At 41.9% G+C, this 26532-nt stretch overlaps 1 protein-coding gene and 1 pseudogene across 2 annotated transcripts; one reads left to right on the forward strand and one right to left on the reverse strand.

Annotated features, from left to right (window-relative positions):
- Window positions 1-10430: 10430 nt before the first annotated feature.
- On the reverse strand, window positions 10431-13781 carry LOC138416015 (large ribosomal subunit protein eL6 pseudogene; annotated as a pseudogene).
- A 443-nt stretch (window positions 13782-14224) lies between these two features.
- H3-3A (H3.3 histone A) lies at window positions 14225-22734 on the forward strand. Of its 2 annotated transcripts, none has more exons than XM_069544653.1 (5): window positions 14225-14394; window positions 14732-14808; window positions 16358-16508; window positions 17648-17801; window positions 22086-22734. In XM_069544653.1, exons 3-5 carry the CDS (start codon window positions 16381-16383, stop codon window positions 22212-22214), a joined length of 411 nt encoding a protein of 136 aa, XP_069400754.1. In that variant the 5' UTR covers window positions 14225-14394; window positions 14732-14808; window positions 16358-16380; the 3' UTR covers window positions 22215-22734. The 2 variants fall into 2 exon arrangements, with proteins under 2 accessions (XP_069400754.1, XP_069400755.1); XM_069544654.1 differs by having other exon boundaries at window positions 14337-14487.
- The last annotated feature ends 3798 nt before the right edge of the window (window positions 22735-26532 follow it).

The following is a 26532-nucleotide window of genomic DNA, read 5'->3' on the forward strand; positions in this document are numbered from 1 at the left end:
ATCTCTAAGCATAAAAAATATTCATTCCTGGTAATTCCCTGGCGGTCCAGTTTTTAGGTCTCCAAGCCTTCACTGCCGAAGACTCAGGTTTAATCTGCGGTCAGTGAACTAAGATCTTGCAAGGAGTGTGGCACAGCCAATAGTGATAATAAACACACATTTCTGAGGTCTCCTTATGGGTTTCTTTACCTTCAGTCTCTGTATGTGTGTCGGGTACTTAGTAGATGCTCAGTTATACTTGCTGAATAGAGATAAATTTTTTTAATTGAGGTATAGTTGACACATGACCTTATTACTTTTAGGTATACAGAATAATGATTCAATATTTGTATCCAGTTGATCCTTGAAAAACTCAGGGGTTGGGGTAACAAACTCTGGCAGTCACAAATGGGTGTATAATTTTACATTCAGCCCTCCATATCTACAGTTCCACATCCTCAAATTCAACCAGCCACAGTTGTTGTAGTACTGTAGTATTTGAAGTGAAAGTCAAAGTGTTAGTTGCTCAGTTGTGTCCGACTCTCTGAGACCCCGTGAACTGTAGTCTGCCAGGCTCCTCTGTCCATGGAACTCTCCAGGTAAGAATACTGGAGTGGATAGCCATTACCTTCTCCAAGGGATCTTCCCAACCCAGGGGTCGAACGCACATCTCCTGCAAGTCTTCTGCATTACAGGCAGATTCTTTACTGTGTGAGGGACCAGGAAGCCCTACTGTAGTATTTACTACTGAAAAAATTCCATATGTAAGTAGACTCGCACGGCTCAACTCTAATTCAAGGGTCAGCTGCACATTGCAAATTGATCACCGCAATGTCTATTTAATATCTGTCACCATACATAGTTAAAATTCTTTCTTCTTGTGGTGGGAACTTTTAAGATTTACTCTCTTAGCAACCTTCAATGTGCAATACAACATTTTAACTATAGTCACCATGTTCTATACTATATTCCCAAAATGTATTTATTTTACAACCAGAAATTGTGACCCCCTTCACCCAGTTTACCAACCCCCCCAACCCCACCACTCTGCAACCCATGTCTCACCTCTGACAATCACCAACCTCTTCTCTGTACATATGAGCTTGGTTTTGGGGTTTGGGGATTATATTTTAGATTCTGCATATGTGAGGTCGTACAGTATTTGTTTTCCTCTGTCTGACTTACTTCACTTAGCATTACACCCTCCAAGTCCAGCCGTGGTGTCGCAAATACTTTGCTTTCAGTATTAACCGCCTCAAACTAACCACTCACCTAGTTGCCAATGTGATATTCATACAAGAAAACCTGATCATGTCTTTTCCCTCCTTACCCTCCCCCATGGCCCAAGTGTCTTAGGGTGACCGACAAGGCCATCTAGGACCGAGTCCTGGGTCATTCTCCAACCTCCTCTTCTGAGACTTCTGTCTTGATATATGTGTCCTGATTTTATGAAAATGATTGTCTCACCACCTTAACTCATACTGTCCCCTCTGCTTGCAACACCCTTTCATCTCTTCTTTACTCCCTCTATTACTACTCATTATTCAAGGCAAATGCAAATGCCTATTTTTTGTAAAAAAAAAAACACCAAAAGTTTGTCATGTCATATTCATACATGCATCTGAATGTATGAAAGTCACACTGGAAAGAAGTCAAAATATCTGAAAATACAAAAGCATTAGGAAATGATTAGTAATCATTTTCTTATAATAAGAAAAGATTTTAACTATTTAAAAGACTTTAAAATATTTTTATGGGACTTTCCTGGTGGTCCAGTGGTTAAAACTCTGTGCTTCCACTGCTGGGGGCATGGGGTTTGACCCCGATCAGGGAGCTGAGATTCTGCATGCAGTGGTATGTGGAAAAAACAAATAATTATTTTCAATAAAGTTCAGGTGTCATCTCTTCCCAAATGCTCCCTGACCAGAGGTTTCCTTGTTGCTCCCGCAGAACTCCTGAAATGCCTGTAATGGAGACTGCATCGTGCCGTGTGGAGATTACCCCATTCTCAACAGGACTAGGGCTGTCGATATTTCCGCCTTTGTAGCAAGTGCCTAGCATAGTGCCAGGCACACAGTGAGCACTCAGTAGATGCTTGTTGAACTGACCTGAACTGCCCTTGTTCACACCTTGTGAAGTCAGTCGCTCAGTCGTGTCTGACTCTTTGCAACCCCATGGACTGTAGCCTGCCAGGCTCCTCCGGCCACGGGATTTTCCAGGCAAGAGTATTGGAGTGGGCTGCCATTTCCCTCTCCAGGTGTTCACACCTAGTGAGCTGCTAGCAGATCCTGTTTAGACCTGTGGGCCGATCCTGGCCTCACGTTTGTAAGAGGCAAACCCCAAGCAGAGCCAGTTTTCTGTGTCTGCCATTCCAAGTCAGTCTGTCAGGAGCCGAGGGTGCCTTTTCCCAGTTTTTGCACTTCAACTTTTTTCTAATTATAGAAGTAATATAGTCTCACTGTAAAAATAAAAATTTGGAAAGCATAGACTGCAATACAGTACGAAAAAAAAAGATCTAGTCAGTCCAAATACCTACTATTTTTTAACCAGAATTATTTAGATCAATGTTTTTCAGCTTTGTTTTCCCATTTCCTGGCACATATATTAAATTCTAAATTTTCCAAGAACTGGGCTGATTAGGAAGTGGAAGGAGTCTATATCCACAAATGAAAATTTGTAGGGGGCAATAGTGCATATAAAAGACTTTTAATAATCTCTGTATAACTCATGCTTAATGTGTTGGCATCTCTTTGTCTCCCAATAAGTTTAAGGGACCCTTGGTTTTTGAAATGACAATAGATCTCTTTTTCATCAGCGACTCCTGGTAACTAGGTGTGAAGAAGCTACTTATGGCATTCAAGATAGTGTTAGTCGCTCAGTCATGTCCGACTCTGTGACCCCATGTTCTGTCCATAGGATTCTCCAGGCAAGAATACTGGAGTGGGTTGCCATTTCCTTCTCTAGATTCAAGATAACCCAGAAGCAAAGAAAAGCTAATCACTTTTGGAGGAAATGCACAGATATCATTCCAAGATAACTTAGTCATATCCAAAGTCAGGGAGAGTCTTCTCCATAGAACAAAGGGCTTTCCCTGTTGGTTTTAAGTGGCAGCAGGGTGTCCTTGATGACCCCCAAGGGTCATCAGATAGTATGTACATCCAGAGAAGAACTCTACTTATAAACTAAAAGATCGCCTAGGCAGAGTCAGTTGCTCCCTCTCTGTTGGTCACTCCCTGTCTGGGATGTTAACACTTCTACGGATCCAGCATGGAAAGATCTTCCTCCAGATTCTGCAATTACTGGTCTACCTGAGAGATTGGAAGACACTGTGGGGCTTCCAATAATGTGGCGATTGCTTAATTAAGCTTCTTCCTAAATCTTATTTAGAAGTACTGGGCCCATGCTATGTCCTGGGGGACATTGAATAGCTACCTAGCAGGGGCCTGAAGCCAAATAAAGCATGACAAATTCTCTAAAGATAACCAGGATCTTCTGAAAAGGTCACAATTTGCCCATGTGTTTGAGAACTATTAATATAGTCACTTTATTTCTTTTAATTAAGTATACTTTAAAAAAAATTATTCGGGGGCTTCATTGAGTCTTCATTGCTGCGCACAGGCTTTCTCGGCGAGCAGGGGTTACTCTGTATTGTGGTTTGTGGGCTTCTCGTGGTGGTGGCTTCTTTTGTTGCAGAGCACAGGCTCTAGAGTACAGGCTCAGCAGTTGCGGCATACAGGCTTAGTTACTCCTTGGCCTGTGAGACCCTCCCAGATCAGGAGGCCTGCACTGGCCTCTGTTTGTCCTGCATTGGCAGGCAGATTCTTAACCACTGAGCCACCAGGTAAGTCCAATACAGCTACTTTAAATTGCAATGATACATAGAATATCATAGCTATGGAAAGCAGTAAAGACAGGTTAGACACAATAGATCATTCATGGAGCCCATACTCTTTACCAGGTACTCTGTATTTATTCTTTCTAATCCTTACGGTGACCTGGCAAGATAGGATTATTATTATACTTTAAGGTAATTCTGTCCATTTTACAGATGAGGAACTCAGGTCCAGAGAGGTTAACACTCAGTTGGTGATAAGTGGAAGGGCTAGGATTCACACTCAGTCTTGTTTGCCTACAGATTTCCTTCCCTTCTCACTTGGTTTCCTTTGGTCTGGCTATGCTTGGGTGTCATCATTGAGCGGGTTCTGCTGGAGGGAGGACTAAATAAGAATAGAATTCAGATAGCACTGTCAACCCTTACAACACTGGTACGTTGTGGCAAGGGCCCCAGACTGGGGTAGTTTCTTGGCAAAATATTTGGGAGGGAAAACAGAGTAATAATGTCAGCTATTACGGCACTTTGCCACGACCGTGGATGGGTCTAAAGGTTCCAAAAGAGACCTGAGAGGGTCTGAAAACCCCTTACTTTGAATGTGGAGATCTCCTATGGAGCAGTTTGCTTCCTAGAAAGGGAAGGACAGAAGTGGTAAAAAAAAAATGCAAGGTGAACACCAGCCTTCTAGGCCCAGGCTTGGCTGCTAAAGAGGCTCAGAGAAGCTTGAGCAGTGGGGAGCTGGGGTCATGGAGAGTTGAAAGAAATAGCCCCTTAGTAGGCGGAAGGGTTGCTAAGCTTAAAAAATAAAAATATAGGATGCCAGGGTAAATTTGAACTTCAGGTAAACAACAAAATTTCAACAAAACATTTATTAGTATAAATTCATCCTTGGATATATACATCCCAGGCACCATTTTATCTGGTGACCTCAGCCACTCTGTTTGAGGATTGACAGGGGTACAGAGAGCTCCTCCTGTGAGGCCTGGGTAGTGTGTCCAAGAGCTGTCTTGCTGTGAATGGATATCAGTGTCAGAGGTGGTCCTAGGGAAGCTAACTATCTCAACAGGGAACCATATAAGCCCCAAGCCCTCTCATTCCAGCCTAGGGGGCAAACAAGCCATCTGAGAATACAGGGGAGTCTATGGATTTTTAGGGGACTTTAGAAGTTTTCATTTCCAGGTAAAGGCTTTGTACTTAGTTTGATAACATATGTTTTACAATTTAATTTCTTAATATAATGTGAAAAACATAATTAAAAAGAAAAATTCTTAATAGGGCTAAGTTAACCTATCTGGTATTTGAGGTATTATAAGTATTTGATAAAGGGGGTTATAGAAGAAAGAATTCACTTCATTACTTTTATACTAGAAACAGGAAACACCATTGCTTGGGTCATTAAAAACCATACAAGGCAGTTCCCGGCTCCCTGGTAACTCAAGTCCTGTCCTTCTGACAGGCTACCTCTGTACAGTAGAATATTCTCAGTCTACCAAAGGAAGCATACTCCTTTTTCCTCCAGAGGAGAAGGTAGTACTCTTGAAACTGTCTTTTCTTGAACTTGGTCAATTAATCCAGTTCTTGGAGAAGAGGGAATATTTTGTTTGTTTGTTTAAAAGAGAGAATCCTTTTTTAAAGGCTTTTCTATGAAACAGAATTTTTTCACCTGTTTTTTAATACTTAGCAAGTGTCAAGATCATTATATCAGAATGTTGGAGTTTGAAGGAAGGGTTGAGGAGTGTCTCAAAGGCTGTTTAATGTCCAAGAAGCTTCCCCAGGTGCCATATACATGTATGAATTCACTATGGCTCAAAGGCATGGCTCTGGGCCTTGCACTCTCAAAAACCACTTAATTGCTTGGCTCTCCTTCAGGGGAGACCTACACTAACTCACTCACCAAGACAGATATAGAACTGGGACACCCATTCATTTACAAAGAGATGTGACAATCTCCTGGATACTGGGAATATACATAGAGACCCCAACTTCAAGCCCAAGGCTGCTTGATGAGCAGAGAATAACGATAATAGATGCCACTGGTCATTTAATGAGTGTTCAAAACTTATAAAACATTAATACTGACAGTTAGCCCCATTCAAATGGGCAGTTTTCATCCTTACAACCTCATCATAGGAAAAATATTTATCTTTCTTAAACTGATGCTGCTGCTGCTAAGTCGCTTCAGTCGTGTCCGACTCTGTGCAACCCCATAGACGGCAGCCCTGGGATTCTCCAGGCAAGAACACTGGACTGGGTTGCCATTTCCTTCTCCAATGCATGAAAGTGAAAAGTGAGAGTGAAGTTGCTCAGTTGTGACCGACTCTTAGCGACCCCATGGACTGCAGCCTACCAGGCTCCTCTGGCAATGGGATTTTCCAGGCAAGAGTACTGAGTGGGTTGCCATTGCCTTCTCTGTTAAACTGATGACAATACTGAAAAAGATGTCATAGCTCATTCTTTTTTTAAAGCAAAACTTTTAAAAATAATTTTATTTTTGGCGGTGCTGGGTCTTTGCATTTCGAGGACTTTTCTCTAGTTGCCACAAGCAGGGGCTACTCTGTGTTGTGGTGTGTGGGCTTCTCACTGTGGTAGTTTCTTTTGCTGCAAAGCACAAGCTCTAGAGCACAGGTTCAGTAGTTGTGGCCCACAGGCTTAACTGCTCTGCAGCACGTGGGATCTTCCCAGATCAGGGATTGAACACATATGTCCAGCATCGGCAGGGAGATTCTTAACCACTGAATCACCAGAGAGTTCAGTTCAGTTCAGTCGCTCAGTCATGTCCAACTCTTTGCAACCCCATGAATCGCAGCACACCAGGCCTCCCTGTCCATCACCAACTCCCGGAGTTCACTCAGACTCACGTCCATCGAGTCAGTGATGCCATCCAGCCATCTCATCCTCTGTCATCCCCTTCTCCTCCTATCCCCAATCCCTCCCAGCATCAGAGTCTTTTCCAATGAGTCAACTCTTCGCATGAGGTGGCCAAAGTACTGGAGGTTCAACTTTAGTATCATTCCTTCCAAAGAACACCCTGGGCTGATCTCCTTCAGAATGGACTGGTTGGATCTCCTTGCAGTCCAAGGGACTCTCAAGAGTCTTCTCCAACACCACAGTTCAAAAGCATCAATTCTTTGGTGCTCAGCTTTTTTCACAGTCCAACTCTCACATCCATACATGACCACTGGAAAAACCATAGCTTTGACTAGACGGACCTTTGTTGGCAAAGTAATGTCTCTGCTTTTGAATATGCTGTGTAGGTTGGTCATAACTTTTCTTCCAAGGAGTAAGCGTCTTTTAATTTCATGGCTGCAGTCACCATCTGCAGTGATTTTGGAGCCCCAAAAATAAAGTCTGATACTGTTTCTACTCTTTCCCCATCTATTTCCCATGAAGTGATGGGACCGGATGCCATGATCTTAGTTTTCTGAAGGTTGAGCTTTAAGCCAACTTCTTCACTCTCCTCTTTCACTTTCATCAAGAGGCTTTTTAGTTGCTCTTCACTTTCTGCCATAAGGGTGGTGTCATCTGCATATCTGAGGTTATTCATATTTCTCCTGGCAATCTTGATTCCAGCTTGTGCTTCTGCCAGCCCAGCATTTCTCATGATGCACTCTGCATCATGAGATGCAGGGTGATAATATACAGCCTTGACGTACTCCTTTTCCTATTTGGAACCAGTCTGTTGGTCCATGTCCAGTTCTAACTGTTTCTTCCTGACCTGCATATAGGTTTCTTAAGAGGCAGGTCAGGTGGTCTGGTATTCCCATCTCTTTCAGAATTTTCCAGTTTATTGTGATCCACACAGTCAAAGGATTTGGCATAGTCAATAATTCAGAAATAGATGTTTTTCTGGAACTCTCTTGCTTTTTTGATGATCCAGCGGATGTTGGCAATTTGATCTCTGGTTCCTCTGTCTTTTCTAAAACCAGCTTGAACATCTGGAAGTTCACGGTTCACGTATTGCTGAAGTCTGGCTTGGAGAATTTTGAGCTTTACTAGCGTGTGAGATGAGCGCAATTGTGCGGTAATTTGAGCATTCTTTGGCATTGCCTTTCTTTGGGATTAGAATGAAAACTGACCTTTTCCAGTCCTGTGGCCACTGCTGAGTTTTCTAAATTTGCTGGCATATTGGGTGCAGCACTTTCACAGCATCATCTCTCAGGATTTGACCTAGCTCAACTGGAATTCTATCACCTCCACTAGCTTTGTTCATAGTGATGCTTTCTAAGGCCCACTTGACTTCACATTCTAGGACGTCTGGCTGTAGGTGAGTGATCACACCATTGTGATTATCTTGGTTTTGAAGATTTTCGTACAGTTCTTCTGTGTATTCTTGCCACCTCTTCTTAATATCTTCTGCTTCTGTTGGTCCATACCATTTCTGTCCTTTATCAAGCCCATCTTTCCATGAAATGTTTCCTTGGTATCTCTAATTTTCTTGAAGAGAGCTCTAGTCTTTCCCATTCTGTTGTTTTCCTCTATTTCTTTGCATTGATTGCTGAGGAAGGCTTTCTTATCTCTTCTTGCTATTCTTTGGAACTCTGCATTCAGATGCTTATATCTTTCCTTTTCTCCTTTGCTTTTTGCTTCTCTTCTTTTCACAGCTATTTGTAAGGCCTCCTCAGACAGCCATTTTGCTTTTTTTGCATTTCTTTTCCCTGGGGATGCTCTTGATCGGTCTCCTGTACAATGTCACGAACCTCAGTCCATAGTTCATCAGGCACTTTATCAGATCTAGTCCTTTAAATTTATTTCTCACTTCCACTGTATAATCATAAGGTATTTGATTTAGGTCATACCTGAATGGTCTAGTGGTTTTCCCTACTTTCTTCAATTTAAGTCTGAATTTGGTAATAAGGAGTTCATGATCTGAGCCACAGTCAGCTCCCGGTCTTGTTTTTGTTGACTGTATAGAGCTTCTCCATCTTTGGCTGCAAAGAATATAATCAATCTGATTTCTGTGTTGACCATCTGGTGATGTCCATGTGCAGTCTTCTCTTGTGTTGTTGGAAGAGGGTGTTTGCTATGACCAGTGCATTTTCTTGGCAAAACTCTTATTAGTCTTTGCCCTGCTTCATTCCATATTCCAAGGCCAAATCTGCCTGTTACTCCAGGTGTTTCTTGACTTCCTACTTTTGCATTCCAGTCCCCTATAATAAAAAAGACATCTTTTTGGATGTTAGTTCTAAAAGGTCTTGTAGGTCTTCATAGAACCATTCAACTTCAGCTTCTTCAACATTACTGGTTGGGGCATAGACTTGGATTACTCTGATATTGAATGGTTTGCCTTGGAGACAAACAGAGATCATTCTGTCGTTTTTGAGATTGCATCCAAGTACTGCATTTCAGACTCTTTTGTTGACCATGATGGCTACTCCATTTCTTCTAAGGGATTCCTGCCTGCAGTAGTAGATGTAATGGTCATCTGAGTTAAATTCACCCATTCCAGTCCATTTTAGTTTGCTGATTCCTAGAATGTCGACGTTCACTCTTGCCATCTCCTGTCTGACCACTTCCAATTTGCCTTGATTCATGAACCTGACATTCCAGGTTCCTATGCAATATTGCTCTTTACAGCATCGGACCTTGCTTCTATCACCAGTCACATCCACAAGAAGCCCCTCATTAACTCAGAGATATGTGTTTTCAGATGTGAATATCCTACAAACAAAATACATTTATAATATAAAACTCCACAAAAATATGGTCACTTTTTACTTATCCATCAAATATTTATTAAGTGTCTGATGTGGGCTGGGTACTATACAGGTTGATGCAGACAGAACAGTGTTTAAAATATCAAGGCCCCAGCTCTCACTAAGTTTACAGTCTAGCTGAGACCACTAATCAGTAAAAGAATCAAAACATCAGCTTGTGAGAATTGCTATGAAAGCAATAAGCATGGAAATGTGACTGAATATAACATGAGGGGTAAGGGAAGGAAGACAGGGACTCAATGTGGCTCTCTGAGGGGTGACATTGGAACTGAGACCTCAGACCCATCCAGGGGCCTTCACTCTGGGCTACGGAGGTGCCAGGAAATAGGTCCTCTCAGTCCTACACCCCAGAGCTCCTGTGAGCAGCCTCTTCCAAGGCTCCTTGAAGGGCAACCTGAGCAGTCTGGGTCAGATCTGTGCCCCTTGGTTGGCACAGAGGCGACAGATAAGCAGATAAATGAGCACGACTCACTGCTCCATGGGATGTGTTGAGCACGTTCCAAGAGGAGCTCTAGACTCCAGACCCCGACTTTAGTCCCACAAGGCAGGGAGCATCATGGACCAGGAACCTGAGGACTACTGTGCCAAGTGTCCAAGAAGTACTGGTGTGGCCCAAAATGCAACCAGAGTTGAGGACAAAGAAGCTGAATAGAGCTGCTGGTGCAAATTTGAATTTCTGTCCTCCTACCAGGTATTTCTTGCTATTTTAGGCTTTTAGGTGGTGACCAAGGCACCTACAGGATGACTGCTTAGCAACACATGTGTATTTTGAAAATAGGAGGTATAATTTAAAAATACTTGATTTTCAAAAAGCTTAGCTGGATTCAAAATCCATTCACAAGAAATTCCAAGACTACACTTGCCAATGAAAGAAAGGGAAGAATTTTAAATATATAACTCTAACTGTTACACTTTTTTGAATGACTGAAAATTATTATTTTTTTTGAAACGACAAGTTATTCAATTACGTTCTTTGCAAGAAGTTCAGAATACTATTTTGTGAGGATAAATTCCACTTGTGAGAGCAAACACAGAGCAGAGGTAGCCCTGGAGCTGAGGAACAGCTTTGATTCTTCACAGAATTTGGGAGTCCACAGCTTTCTGATCAACCTTGCACTGTTCTGTGATCTCGTATTTCTCTCTGTGTCAAAGATCTCACCCTCCTGGTGTCTGGGTTTACACAGCTTCTTCTTCTTGAAGTAAGTGTCAGTAAGATATTCTGGAATTTTCACGCCACTGATATCGATTTTGGTGGAGGTGGCAATGACACATTTCTGGTGTGTTCCACACAGAAGAACTCGATTGAGGGATAGAGGCCCAGTCACAAGTAGCAAGCCACTGCCCAGCTGCTTCAGGAAAACAACCCTCTTGCCTCTGTGGCGCCCAGTGAGGATGATCAGAATGGTCCCACGAGTGATGCTGGCACGCAGCTTCCTCACATGCTTACTGAAGGGTTTTTTGCCATGACTCAACAGTTTCTGAGGCACATCTTCAGTAGGGTAATACCTAGGCATTTTGCAAAGTTTGACCACTCAGGTACCACCATTCTTGTCGCCACCAACTGATTTTGTGACAGTAGCAAGAACACGAACCTTCTTTTTCTTTTCGACCTTGGATGTGGCTGCTGAATATTTTCTCTTGTACAAGGCCTTTCTGGAGTACATGGCTGATTGGGAATATCTGCCAATTCCTCTGACCAGGACAGGATTTCGGCTGCAGTGGGACTTCCCCTTAACCTTCTTCACCTTTTCCACCTTTTTAGCCTTGTTGCCAGCATCGGCCTTCTTGGCTTCAGGTTTTTTCTCCTTAGTATCTGGCTTCTCAGGCTTTTCACCCGCCATCTTGCAAGATGAGAAAGAGCTGAAAATTATATTTTAAAGTTTTTCAATGATAAGATCAAGAATCTGAAGAGATCTTCATTCTAAAGTCTTGATCAGGAATAGTATGTGGCCATTTCAAGTTTAAAACCTCAACATTTCTCATTAAAAACTTTGAAAACATTAGAGAGTTTTACACAAGTTTGATACTGATTTTCTTTAAAATGCAATTATTTTCTCTTATATGGTTTATAATATAAAAACATATAATGAAAGTTTTAATCAAGTTCCATATGAATGGCTCCAAATCCCCTTTTTTCTTCTATGGACCTTACAAAAAGGATCTTTTTCTAAGAGATATGGGAAAGTGCAAAATGTTGCCTTAGAAGATGAGGGAGCCAGCTCTATGTAAACCTTACACGTAAGTGCTCAGTCACTTGGTTGTGTCCGACTCTTTGCGACCCTGCCTGGCTCCTCTATCCATGGAATTTTCCAGGCGAGAATAGAGGAATAAGTTGCCATTTCCTCCTCCCAGGGATTGAACCAGTGTCTCCTGCATCTCCTGCCTTGGCAGGTGCATTCTTTTACCACTGAGCCACTTGGACTCCTGTGTAAACCTTGGCAAGGGCATTTAACCTGCAAAACAGTGTAATGATCCTCGGGAGTGAAGACCTTGAAAGATAAGGTAGTTGGGTTGCAGCAGAATGTCACTAGGGAGGGCAGGGGTGATGCCAGGCCCTGCATTTTAACCAAGAGCAGTGGGAGGCCTCCAAATAAATTTATGAAAGGGTGTGACTTAATCCAATTTATTCTATAAATCGAATCTCTGCATGCAGTGTAGAGAATGGAATACAGAGGTGCAAGAGTGGAAAGAGAAAGGTCATATAGAAAGTGACTGAGGGGACCAGCAAGAGGAGAGGAGAAGAGGAGCAGGTCATTCTGAGAAGTTTTTCAGAGATAGGACCAATAGAACCATGGAGACGAAAATAAGGGAGGCTAAGTAGGATGCCTGAGGTTTTTGGTTTGAACAGTTAAGTAAATCATAATGCCATTTACTGGGCAAGACTGACGGAGGGACAATTAAGGAAAGAGGACTGGGATCCAAAGCCTCAAGACATATTTTTCAACAAAGTGCAACTAGAGAAAATCATAGATGATAAGAGATTTAATGGACATAGTAGTGTTAGTTGCTCAGTCGTGTCTGACTCTGCGATCCCCTGGACTGTGGCCCGCCAAGCTCCTCTGTCCATAGAATTCTTCAGGCAAGAATACTGGAGTGGGTAGCCATTCTCTTCTTCACGGATCTCCTCCACCCAGGGATTGAACCTGCATCTCCTGCATTAGTAGGTGGACTCTTTATCACTGAGCCATCTGGGAAGCCCAACCAGACACCTACCCAACTGCAAAACATACTTGATCCTACAACTAGAAAACACTTGTGGCCTATCTTAACACATAAATATCACTTCCATTTTACAGATGGACAGCTAAGTAGGTTCAGATAATCCAAGATTAGAATTATATCTAAAAGTTTTCCCGGTCCTTAGGAGTATTTTTAAACCAAAAAGTGGAAGTTACAGAAAAATCTAGCAGATAAAGAGAACATTAGCTATGTCATTCAATATTTTTTGAAGAGATGATGAATTTAACTGATGTGGAATCAGCCTTCCTGGAAAAAAGCCAACAAATATTTTGGTTTACTCAAAACAAAACAAAAAACAAGCAAAAAAAAAACCCAACCCTTTTCTTGGCCCCAATTATAGGAACTCTTCGCTGGCAGCTCAGCCTAAGCTTTTTTGCATATGTGCTTTTAGGACAGGCTTGCAAATTGCATGTGTTCTACACAGCAACCACAGACACTTAACATTCATTAAATAATAATGAAACAGGAGGACTGGATTTTGTTTGTTTCTCCTGGGTCTGTTCCTCACTTAAGTGACCTTGGACAAATCTATTCCCTCTCTCATATCTGATTTCAGGGTAATGTTTATGACTAAGATGCCTTATAAGAGCTTCAGACTATCAACAGTAGTTATGCTCTCCATCTATGAAATTTATCTCCTTCACTATCCTATGGGATGTCTGCACGACACTTCTATTGAATACCTTCGCACGTAGTTTCAAGTGTTGTCAAAGCCATCTAGGGACGGTGCATATATTCTAAGGCCGATGAAATGACAACATGGGTAACTTGAACCTGAAATCTGTTTCCTATGCTACTGAGAATTGGAAAATGGATAAATGTGATGATCCCCAACGACGTGTTCCTTACTTCTGCTGCTTACCGCCGCATCCAAACTATTCAGAAGCTGCTGACATTTGACTACACAGCATTTGGCAATTCTACCTAAAACTGAAATGGTTAAAAAGCCGAACTGGCTGGTAGAACAGCTGCCAAGGCTGGTATTCAGGCCCTGGTGCAGTTAGCTGTGTATTCCATATATTGTTTTAGAAGCTTACAAAATACAGCCATCTTGCATCAAGCATCCCGACCCAGGAAGAAGGCGAGCACCGTCCCTGGCCGTCTCCGTCGGCCTGGAGATGCCACCTGCGCGGAGCCAGGCGTCCCAGGTGGCAGAGTTCTCGCGGACTGCCTGCAGCCTGCAGCCTGCACCGCGGGGCCGCCACGGCCCGAGCCGGTGTCTTGAGTGAATAAAGTTGTCTGCGGGCTGCCCGGCCGCACCTGGCCCGTAGTGAAAGCAGGACAACGGCCTCCGGCAGCCCTGCCAGAGCTAGAGCAGCCCCAACCGAATGTGGGCGCGGGGTGCGAGGTTTCTATTTGCAAGCTTCCTGTCGGGTAGTGTTTGCAACTGGGGCGCGGAGACTGGGCCGGCGGTGTCCTCCTCCCCGCCCCCACGCCGTCCGGGGCGCCTCGGGGACGCGCGCCGGAGCGGGGCGCCCCCTCCCTCACCCTCCCCGCCGCTGCCCGAGACGCCCGCAGGCCGGGCGTTCACCCGCCGCGCCGCCTCCCGCCCGCCCCTCCCCCCAACTTCCCCCTCGGCGCCCCAAACCCGGGCTTCCTGAGTTCCATGACGTGTGCGCACGGAGCTGGGTGGGAGTGCGGGGCCGGGGAGCCGGAGTTAAAACGGGGGCGGGCGGGCGGCCGTCTCGGCAGGAGCCGGCGGCCCTTCAGCGTGTCTTTTGTGTTTGTACACACACTGCGCGAGGCAGCCGGGAGGAGGGAGCGGGCGGCGCGCGGGGGAGGGGCGAGCGCGCGCCAGCGAACGGGCGCGCGGGGGGAGGGGGGAGGCGGGGCGCGAGCGAGGGGGCGGGGGCGGGGCCGAGCCTTCCCTCCATTGTGTGTGATTGGTTGGCGCGCGGCGCGGGGGCGGGGCGGCTTGTGTTGGGGGATAGCCTCGGTGTCAGCCATCTTTCAATTGTGTTCGCAGCCGCCGCCGCGCCGCCGTCGCTCTCCAACGCCAGCGCCGCCTCTAGCTCGCCGAGCTCCAGCCGAAGGAGAAGGGGGGTAAGTTTCCCCGTCTGCCCGCTTCCCCGGAACCGAGCCCCGCTTGCCGTCAGCCCCGGGCCGGGCCCTGGCGGTGCCGGGAGGGGACCCAGGGTCCCTCCGGCTTGGCCCCAAAACTTTTTGGCCCAGAAATGGAGGTGAGGAGCGAGTTTCCCTCTCCCCTCAGGCAGCGGCGGCTCCGGCGGCTCCCCAGTCTCTCGTCGCCTCAGCCCAACAGCAGCAACCGCCGCGTCGCCGAGCCTGCTCTCCCTCCCCGCGCCCCTGGCTCCTTTTTCTTCGGTGAAATCCCGCCCGCCGCCCCTTCCCGGGACCCCAGACCTTCACCACGACCCGCGCGGGCCTCTTAACTACCGACCCCGGACCCCGGACCCCAGTTTTCGGGCGGGAAAAGGGTAGAAATCGCCGCTGCTTCCCACCCTGGGGTAACTCGCTTTTTGCTGCCTCCCCACAGTTGTTGCTAAGCTTCACCATCTTGTCTCTCTTCTCTGGTCACCGACCATATTTTTTCCCCCGTTTCTCTCTTCCCCATTTCAAAAAAGGAGGAAAAAATTTTAAAGAGAAACATTTTTTCCTCCTTTTTAGAGAAGCGGAAACTTGATGCATTTGAAATGCAAAAAAAACTTTTGCATTTTGGAGGGCGGCACGTGGCAGGGGATGGAGTATTTTCGAGCGATTTGGTGTTTTGTCTCTTTGGAAAGGAATCGGATACGTTTTGCGATTGTTTCCATTTTGTTCTGGTCTGGGAGCCGAGTTTGTGCCTGCGCGAGACGCTAGGAGCGAGGCGGGCAGGCTGGGGGACCCTGTGCCGAGGGGCCGGAGGAGGCTAAACCAAAAGTTTATGTGGTGCTTGGGGTGGACCAGTCGGCCAGTCTAGTGCGTTAATTAACGCCTGGGTGCGGGGCAGTTTTTTTTTTATTATTATTATTTCATTGCGAATCCTCTGAGGACTGGACTCGAGGGCGGTGCTTTGTAGAGTGCTCGTTGTTGGTAGCTGTTGTTCCTCTTGTTTTTTGAGACGCCTTTTTGTCAACAGAACTGTAGAGATGCAAAACCAGGAATGTTTTCAGATATTTACAGCAATGTATCAACTGCCAGACGTAAAGGGGGGGCGGCGGCGGGGGGGGGTGACTAAAACCTTTTTTGCTGTAATTTGACTCGACCTTTCTGTGGTTTGTGGCTTCGTTCTTTTGACTTGTTAGTGGATGGAATGTTTACAGACATTTCTAATTTCTACTTTATTTAAAGAATAAAGCGAAGCGAAGGCTGTTGGGGTCTTTTTGTTTTGCCGTTTATCGCTCAGATTGGGCATTTTGAGAGATGACTGGTGTTAAGGCTAACAATTTTCTAGTACTACAGTTTGTTTCAAAAAGTCATATTTGGGTGGTAGATGTAATCTGCACCCTTTCAAATTATATAACATTATGGAGTTGTTTGGTTTTTTTTTTTTTTTGATACTAATCATAATTTCCAGATTGGGGGGGTAGTGGCAGGAAAACTTGTGTGTTTGGTAGTTGCATATGGTGATTTTTGGTTTTTCCGATGCTGGTAGGTAAGTAAGGAGGTCTCTATACCATGGCTCGTACAAAGCAGACTGCCCGCAAATCGACCGGTGGTAAAGCACCGAGGAAGCAACTCGCTACAAAAGCCGCTCGCAAGAGTGCGCCCTCTACTGGAGGGGTGAAGAAACCTCATCGTTACAGGTATTTTAAAAGAGGAAAAATGAAACAAAGTCTTATCTCCAGAAGTATATAATCTAATAAAAAGATGTATAAGCATACTTTCTCCTTTAGAGAATCTGTTTTTACCCTTGTTAAATATTTACTACTTTAAAATCTGCATATAATTTAGCGTTAGGTTTTATTGGGAATATGCTTAATTTTGAAGCTGTAGTCGTGCCCATAGCCCAAAGAAGACGTTCTATCTCTAATAACGTTAATAGGATAGACTAACATTTTACTTAGCTGTTATGTGTAATATATATGTTTTAAATAGAAAAGTGTTGTTTTAAAATACATTTTTGAGGATACTCTGGCATCTGGTAAAATAATTTAATCAAGATGGGGACATTGTGTTTTACATAAGTCCTTCGTTTACTTGAATTGGTTTTTCCGTTCTATTGGCATATTTAGTTTTGAACTACCCTGAGCAGTGTTATTGAGTGCATCTGCCATTAGAGGGCAGAAGTTGTCTGTATTTACCCTCTGCAAATGATTAGCCTAAAATAAAAGTGTAAGAAATAAGTCAGGATTGAGGTAAATTTCTTGCTTAAAATTACTTAAAGAAAAAAAATTTCCATATGGAAGATACAACACAAAAGAGTGTTCATCAATTTAATCATTCATGAGGGATGGGCAGTGTCAAAGGTATTCTGGGAATTTGAACTTAAATACTGTGTGTTTTTTTAAGTGAAGCTCATTGGGTTGTGCTGGTAGATCTTTTCAGAAGAATGGGGGGTGCCAGTGGGAAGAATGAGAGTGGTGTCAAATTAAAAGTCTGAAAAACTTTGACTTCTTTATTAGTGGCCTAGTACCTTCCCAAGTTGTAATTATAACAGAAGTTAGTGACGTTTATGTTAAAGATGAAGAAAATTAAGGGACTATGATTATCAAACCCCCTGCCAGAAGTCTGCTTTAATATCATGCTTTTTTGTTTTAAAAGTATTGTGTCACTTCTAACAGATTTGAATACTTAGGTCATAAATTAATAAGTGGAATTTGATACAAAAGAATGGTTTGATTTATTTTTTGAAAAGTGACTCCATCTCTTTGAAGCTGATGACCACTCTTTTAAGTTCTTTTATGTATTTGGTAACCATGTCTTTAATGTTTTTGTTTTAAAGGCCTGGTACTGTGGCACTCCGTGAAATTAGACGTTATCAGAAGTCCACTGAACTTCTGATTCGCAAACTTCCCTTCCAGCGTCTGGTGCGGGAAATTGCTCAGGACTTCAAAACAGATCTGCGCTTCCAGAGTGCAGCTATTGGTGCTTTGCAGGTAAAATGGCGGGTGGGAAAGGCTCTGAGAGTTGGCTGGTTCTGCTTTGTACCAAGAATATCTCTAAATCTTTATATGTGCTTATATATCACCAGCCAGTGGGATAGGTCTTTATATTTCACTGTTGAGATGTCAGAAAGGTTAAGTTGCTTGAGGTTATACAAACAGATGTGATTTAAAAATTTTAAACATTGTAGTGTTAAAAGGAAAAAAAAATCCTCTGGTTTGACTTACAGTTGCTGCTGGATATTAGGAAGTCATGGGGCCAAAGGTCTGTATTGGTAATTAGTTTCAAACAGGGACTGATACAAAAGGAAAGTTAGAATAAATGGCCTCCTGGACCTGAAGAGGCAGTTGCAAGTGGAGAGAACATGATATCTGGGATAGGACTAGGCAACATTAAAGAATTGTGCATTGAGGTAAAAGAAACTTGAGTGGTAGTTAGGATTGGATTGACAACAGGGAGAAAAAGATGTTACTGGGCTTGTAAAGAGAGAAGTTTGAAGACATGTAGTTTGTTTAAGGGGATTATATATGGATTTCCATTTAAATGGGAAACAGTGAGTTTAATCTTAGCTCCAGTGTGTCAGAATTTCAAGAAATACAGTTTTCGCTGTGGTTATGTATTTGAAATGGGATTCCCCAATGGCTCAGAGGTAAAGAATATGCCTGCAATGCAGGAGACTCCGGTTTGATACCTGGGTTGGGAAGATCTAGAGGAGGAAATGGCAACCCACTCCAGTATTTTGACCTGAAAAATCCCATGGACAGAGGAGCCTGGCAAGCTACAGTACAAAGGGTTACAGAGTCACAGGTGACTGAGCACACACATGTATTTGAAATACTGGTGGTTTGTGACAGATTAAACAACTTGAGATGCCCACACCTAAGATACTTGATTAGGTATGTGGGTACAATTAACATCAGTCACTTAAGTAACCTATAATGTTAAGTGTGTTTGGCATTCATTAGATCGTTGTAACTCGGAGTATGGCAAGACTGCCACCTCTGTCAGCATAGGGTGAGAGGTGATTTAAAATGCAGATTACTAGGCACTTCACAGACCTGCATCAGAATCTCTCTTAGGGGAGGGTCCAGAACCGACATACATTCCATTGGAGGATTTTTCAAGGCTGCTGTTGCCAAGCTTTTCCTTTACGTATGAGGAAGATTTGATAGGTGGATTCTATCCTGAAGTGTAATTGGTTGAGCTGTTTCTATGGTTAGCCTGAACTTCATTTGATTGGTGAATTCCAGGAGTAGGCATCCATTAAATTCTCAATGAATTGAAATTACTGAAATTTCAAACTAGTAAAATCTTACAGTGCTGTTATTTAAGACCTTTATTTTCTGATTTAATCTTTGACTGTTTCTAGATCCCATTTTTTCTGCACTAATTTTAAATACAGAAGTATTCGCAAGTGTTGACCTAAAGATGCTAATTTTGTTTTGTAGTTGCAGTTAGGAGGGCTCTACTTGACCTACACATTATACTTGGAAGTCCAACATTGTCAAGCCTAAGTGTCAATGATAGAGCTTTGTAAATTGATTACTTAACAATCTGGCTAAAAGACTTGTCTTTTAAAAATTCATTGCTGTTATTAAGGTTTGTGTTTTATACTTGTTAGTAAGTAATTGCATTGGTTTTGAGCAAAATGTTCAACTCTGCTGCCTGTAGTACTCTGGCATTGGTAGCTCTTTATTGGAAAATATTTAATCCTCTTAAGGATATAGAGATGGAGAATTTGCTAATGCGAATAGGGTAGAAGAAAGCCATTTTTTACTTTAGAGTTACATAATTTACAACTAACTTCTCTAACATAACTGAAAGAGATGGAGGGTAGGTAAGTCTAGGGAGGATGGTGGAGAAATCAGACTTGGTTTGCCATAGATTATCAAGACTTAACTAACTTAAAATTTAGCTTTTGCCCCTAACGACACTTTTTCGATATTACCTCAAAATTTTGTTAATTGGGCTATAATGTGTCCCTCTTTAAATCCCATCATAGTCTTAATGTTTAGGAAACTTTGGACATTGGTAATAGAATTAGAAATACATGGGTCATTGGTCAAATTCCCTGTATTGACTCTTCTCCCAGAGCTGACAGACACAATCCTATGATATCTAGAGCAGGTTCTAAGATAGCAGTGAGAGCCCCAGCTGCCACATATCACATTTGAATAGTACTAAGGGAGCCAAACTCATTCCACTCTTAAATGGGTGTTTGAATTTCAGGACTTGTTGGGTTGTCCATATAGCAGCTCATACTGCTGTATTTTGCAGAAGCCTTCTAAATTTGCATAATCCTGAGACATGCTGGGTGAAACCAAAAAAAGAAACAACTGTTTTCTTTCTTCAGGAATTTAAGTTCTGCTATCTAACATGAACTGTGAAACTCATAAGAGTAGGGTCTACAGTATACTATGTTTTCTAAACTTTTTACCATTTCTAGAATATCCCAAGGATGAATCTCTGAATATTAAGGACTTTTGCTTTTAATGTATTCTTTGGAAAAGGTAAGATACAGGGAACTACTAGTGTAGAAAAGGTGCAAACTTCGGGAATTCCCTGGCAGTCCAGTAGTCAGGACTCTGCACTTTCATGACTAAGGACCCAAGTACAGTTCCCTGGTTGGAGAACAGTCCCCCAAGCCACAGGGTGCATCCAAGGGGAAAAAAAAAGAAAAGATGCAAGTTTCAGTTAAGGTTAGATATGAAAAACCAAGCCAGCAAAAACTTCTTGAACTTCTATTCCTTCAAGGGCTAGACATTGTGAGCGTAAAGTAAGTATTTTAAGTAAGGGTATTAAAAAATGGCTAGTGTACAAGGCCCGTGTGAGTGCCATGGAAATTAGGAGTTCAAAATTACCTGCACCTGGAAAGCAGGGGTGAGAGGAATGTTTGCTTTCTCCTTCATGGAATAATCTTGAGGTAAGCCATAAAGGATAGGCAAATAAGACTTACCTGTTGATAACATACTTCAGAAAGATACATAAGAATAGTAAAATTTGAATGAAACATTTTTATAGAAGAGGCTAAAAAGAATGAAGGTATAAATGTAGAAAAATATTTTCATAAGACAGAATAGTACAAACCATTTGAGGAGTTGTTAGCACTTTTAAAAGCAGAATCTCAAGTGTTATTAGCAAAGTCAGTGTTTATAAAGCAAATCTGGTCCCTCCCGTCTCTATCTTGTGTGTTACGAAGCGTTATGGGGCTGGGCTTGAATTCTCAAGTATTTTGTGTATTTCTCTTTTAGTCTTACTGCCTAAAGAGTTCCAAAATGGAAATAGTTTTTTAATTAGGACAAAAATCAACTCTAAAAATCTGTTTTGGTTTTTTTCCCTAAATAGATCTTAAACAGAGAAATAACTTGCTTATAGAGAAGCCAAATAATGTCTTTAATTTAGTGTTCCTAATCCACTAGAACAGTTGGACTGATGACTGGTTCATTTCAAAATGCATAAGCAGTTGTTTTAACCTAGACCAAAGAATTCTTCAACTTTTCAGACAACTGTAAGGTGTACTAACAATTTTAAGAGTTAATTATAAGTAGGAGCTCTCCTTTTTTCTTCCTTCTCTGCAAGTATTGAATAATTTGTATACCTAGCAGTTTAGAGTGAAATTAGGAATAGGAGGATACCTTCAAAAGCTTAATGATGGAATGGGAAAAAAACAGGTCAGTGTTAATGCTGAGGGGGTAACATGCCATTACAGATAGGGGTGCATAGAGGAAAGTGTAGTTAGTAGGGGTGCAAGATAGATCATTGTATGTAAGCAGGACACTGACCTGGTAGTCAAACTCTGAGGTGTTAAAAGGAAAGATAGATGAGGCCCATATGATGGAAATCAGTAGTCAAACAGATATAATGAATCGGGAGTAAGATTCAGAAAAAGGACATCCCGAGGTAGGAGAATATTACTTGGAATAGATACACGTGATTCCATTTATCTTTGTGAGGATAAAAATAAATGTTAGAGTTGAAGTTTGATTTTTGCTTTACTCAAGACACATTTCAGTTTGCTTAAAAATCACATATAACATTAAAAAAGGTAAGCTATTTGGTAGTGAAATTGACTTTTGTATTTTACAAAGATTTACAGTCTTGAGTTTTTCACTTTCATAAGCTGCCTTTCAGCCTTATCCCAGATTTTAAACTAAGCATTTGGTAAGTGGTCAACATCTTCTGAAGTAGGTTTTTAAAGGACTCAAAAACATCTTTTTAACTAGTATAGATGTATCTTTAACTGTTGATAATATTTTTTTTCTCTGTTCCTTTTGTAGGAGGCAAGTGAGGCCTATCTGGTTGGCCTTTTTGAAGACACCAACCTGTGTGCTATCCATGCCAAACGTGTAACAATTATGCCAAAAGACATCCAGCTAGCACGCCGCATACGTGGAGAACGTGCTTAAGAATCCACTATGATGGGAAACATTTCATTCTTTAAAAAAAAAAAAAAATCTCTTCTTCCTGTTATTGGTAGTTCTGAACGTTAGATATTTTTTTTTCCATGGGGTCAAAAGGTACCTAAGTATATGATTGCAAGTGGAAAATAGGGGACAGAAATCAGGTATTGGCAGTTTTTCCATTTTCATTTGTGTGTGAATTTTTAATATAAATGCGGGGACATAAAGCATTAATGAAAGTCAAAATGTTTCAGTGAACAAGTTTCAGCAGTTCAACTTTATAACAATTATAAATAAACCTGTTAAATTTTTCTGGACAATGCCAGCATTTGGATTTTTTTAAAACAAGTAAATTTCTTATTGACTGCAACTAAATGGTGTTTGTAGCATTTTTATCATGCAGTAGATTCCATCCATTCACTATACTTTTCTAACTGAGTTGTCCTACATGCAAGCACATGTTTTTAATGTTGTCTGTCTTCTGTGCTGTTCCTGTAAGTTTGCTATTAAAATACATTAAACTATACCCGCTTTTGGTCTTTACTATCAGCGTTAACCGTGCAGTTAATTCCTTGAAAGTTCCATATTCCGAATAATTTTAGTATGAAGTGTTAAATTTTACTTGAAACTATTGGGGAGAGGTAAATGTAAACTTTATATGGGAAGGAAACTAGAGCTACTGGCTTTCCTCCTAATTTTAACTCTGTGGATATGGATATTTTTAACAATTCCCAAACCTAACTGGCCAGCAGAATCCCATGAAAATAGTTAAATCTGTATAAGTCGTGAAAGTACGTTTATAAATAATTGTGCTATTAAACTTTGACTATTTAGTGGTAATTTAACTGCAAGTAGAACAGTCTTCAGCTCAAAAACTTAGTGCATTGAAGAGCTATTTTAAGATATTGTATATTAACCCTGTATTAATCAATCACCTATAGTTCATTCTTAAACGGCATTTTATTTAGCATTGGGAATGTGAAATGAAGGTGGACTTAACATCCCTAGTGTACTGACACTAGTAACATGAACGAAGGTGCTCTGAAACTGAAGTGAGATGAACTAAAAACAAATTTACATCAATAAGGTATAAATAACATTGGGCTTATGAACACACTGTTCTTAAGCTCCTTTTTATTTTATTTTTTTAAATTATTTTGTTTATTTATTTGGCTGCACCAGGTCACAGCTGTAGCACTCGGCATGTTGAATCTTCATACAGCATAACTCTTAGTTGCAGCATGTGGGATCTAGTTCCCTGACCAGGGATGGAACCAGGACCCTCTACATTGGGAACATGGAGTCTTAGCCACTGGACCACAGGGAAGTCCCCTTAAGCTCCTTTTTAGCAGTAACCTCATTTTTAGATAGTAAGTCATTATAAAATCCTAAAATTCAGGAAACAAAACTTCAACATGTTTCTGATTATGATGCAAAATAGATGGAACTTTTTTTACTTTTTTTTACCTTTTATTACTCCAAAGTGTGTACATAGGTATGTATATCTTACAGAGCTTATCTCATACCATGGTCTTTATTCCTATAAGGTAGGTAGTTCATTCCTACTTAAAAGAGGTAGTGGAGTTTGGGAGGATTATTCTTAGTTGACTAGGGTCTAAACAATGCATGGTTTTGAGGTCAGGGTTATTCTTTGACTAGATATAAGTATGATTTGCCACTCCCTTTGATCCCTGAGTTAATGCTTATTAATTTGGGCTGAAAATCCTTTTACCTGCTATGCTTTGGAGTTGACTACATGAGAACTTGACCTAGGAAAAGTGAATTAGAGTTGGGCACAAAGTGATGTGTGGGGACCATAGTTAAACTTGCCATTCTTGTGCAGTTTTTAGCATCTAAAAAGTAGTAACTAACTTGAATATAAAGTATCTTATGAAAATAGCAGATTAGTAGCTGAAAGTTTCCAGAAAACATTTCAAAAAGCAAGTCAACTTTATAGATGAAAAACCCTATAAAATCATGGGAAGAGAAAAGATTAAAATCTTCCTAAAGCAAGATCAGGGAATGGGAAGCGCTTGGAGGAAGGAATTTGGAAATGTCGTTTGTCTTAGATAAATGAGGAATCCCTTGGCTAAAACACTAAAACTGATCTTGACAGCCTAGAATTTGAGAGGAAATAAACTGCAAATTTGAATATGTCAATCTGCTGGAGACAGAGTAATATAAACTGCTCAACGACTAAATCCTTGGCTATGATATGGGTACTGTGTATTTTAGAGGTGAAGAAACTTGCCCAAGGTCACATAGTAAATAGAAGAGATAGGATTTATTCCCCAGTAGTCTAAACCCAAGGCAATGTTCTCATTGCCATGCCCGAGATACACAAAAGCAGTTAATTTGGCAAGGTCTCTAGGAAGAAGTCTTGACAGAAACAGGCAGGGGAGACAAAACTGGGAATGAGAGGGACAGATAATAGAAATTACAAGAAGGGGCCTTCTCTGGTGGTCCAGTGGTTGGGAACCTGCCTGCCAATGCAGGGCGCGTGGGTTCAATCTCTGGTCTGGGAAGATCCCACATGCTGTGAAACAACAGCCTGTGTACCACAAACTACTGAGCCCATGAGCCCTAGAACCTGTGCTCGGAGATGAAAGTCACTGGTTGAAACCAGAGATGAGCCTTCACTTCGCAACTAGAGAAAGCCCATGCACACAAAGCTCACGTGCAGCATCGAAGACCCAGCGTAGCCAAGAAATTAAAATTGTATTTGAAGACATGCTGCTTACAACCTGCTCAGTCGAGCCATCACCTTCGTTCCTCCATTAAATCCTGTTGACTTCCCCTAAAAGAGCCCAAAACTTTCCACTTCCCCTTCTATCATCCTAGTTCGAGCTGCTATCCTCTCACCGGGACTATTACCATAAGTCAGTCTGCATTCATCCACTCATTCCGCCTGGCCTCAACAGCCCCCCGAGAATGCGTCTAAAACATAAATCATATCAGATCATTTCCCCACTTAAAAATTTCTAGTGGCTTCCCCTTACAGCGTAACATCTAAACTGGCTCATGAGGCAGGCCTTTTTGATCTGGCCTTACCAATCTTTCCACCACTTGCTTACTAAGCTGCAGCCAAAGCCTCTGCCCACATACACTGTCACATCCCTTGGTTTTATTTGCTTATTTATCCAAATCTGAAATTACATTGCTTTTTTAACCCCTACTAGAATGAGCTATAAAAGCCGTTCAGTGTCCTTTCTGTTGTAGCCCCAGTACTGGTACATGGAAAAACTGAATAAAAATCGGTTGGATTCATACTGGAATGTTTCTCCAGTCCTTCAGATCGTAAAGTTAAACTTCTATAACCTTAAAATACGGGCTTCCATGATGACTCAGCAGGTAAAGAATCCGCCTCCAATATAGGAGACATCGAAGCCATGGGTTCCATCCCTGGGTCAGGAAGATCCCCTGGAGAAGAAAATGGCAACCCATTCCAATACTCTTGCTTGAAAAATTCCACGGACAGAGGAACCTGGCGAACTACAACCCAAAGAGTTGGACATGACTGGATTTAAACTAAATGTTTCTCCTGTCCTTCAGATTTTAACAATAAATTTCCAAAACCTTAAAATATAGTAACTGATTTATTATTTTGAAGATTAAGTGAAAACGTGAAAACACGAGGCTGGGCACATAATAGTCAATAAATGCTGGGGTAGAATTTTAAATTCTGATAAAGCTAATAAGCATACATTCTATTTCTTGCAAAGTCGTAGAGAAAAATGCCTTCAATTTCCCATCTTTCTAGGTAGTATGCATTTTCTATTAAATTCCTGACGAATAGCTGTCATTCTTATGCCATTAAGCAATGGTCTCTAAATGAAATAGGATTTAGGTGACATGATCAAGTCAGTTGAGTCGGTAAGAACATTAATAACTAATGGTGAAACTAGGTAAGAAGCATTCTCTTTAAGTCATTATGAGTTCTTTTATTTTTTATCTTGAAATTCGTCATTGGTGGTCTGACCAGTGCTATTTTTTTAATTCGAGAATAATTTCTTTACAGTGTTCTGTTGGTTTCTACCATACAGAAACATGAATAGGCCATAGGTACTGTGAAGGTGCTGCACTCAATATGCCAGCAAATTTGGAAAACTCAGCAGTGGTCACAGGACTGGAAAAGGTCAGTTTTCATTCCAGTCCCAAAGAAAGGCAATGCCAAAGAATGCTCAAACTACCGCACAATTGCACTCATCTCACACGCTAGTAAAGTAATGCTCAAAATTCTCCAAGCAAGGCTTCAGCAATACATGAACCGTGAGCTTCCAGATGTTCAAGCTGGTTTTAGAAAAGGCAGAGGAACCAGAGATCA

Source organism: Ovis canadensis, chromosome 12 (assembly GCF_042477335.2).
Source record: "Ovis canadensis isolate MfBH-ARS-UI-01 breed Bighorn chromosome 12, ARS-UI_OviCan_v2, whole genome shotgun sequence".
Classification (NCBI taxonomy): domain Eukaryota; kingdom Metazoa; phylum Chordata; class Mammalia; order Artiodactyla; family Bovidae; genus Ovis; species Ovis canadensis.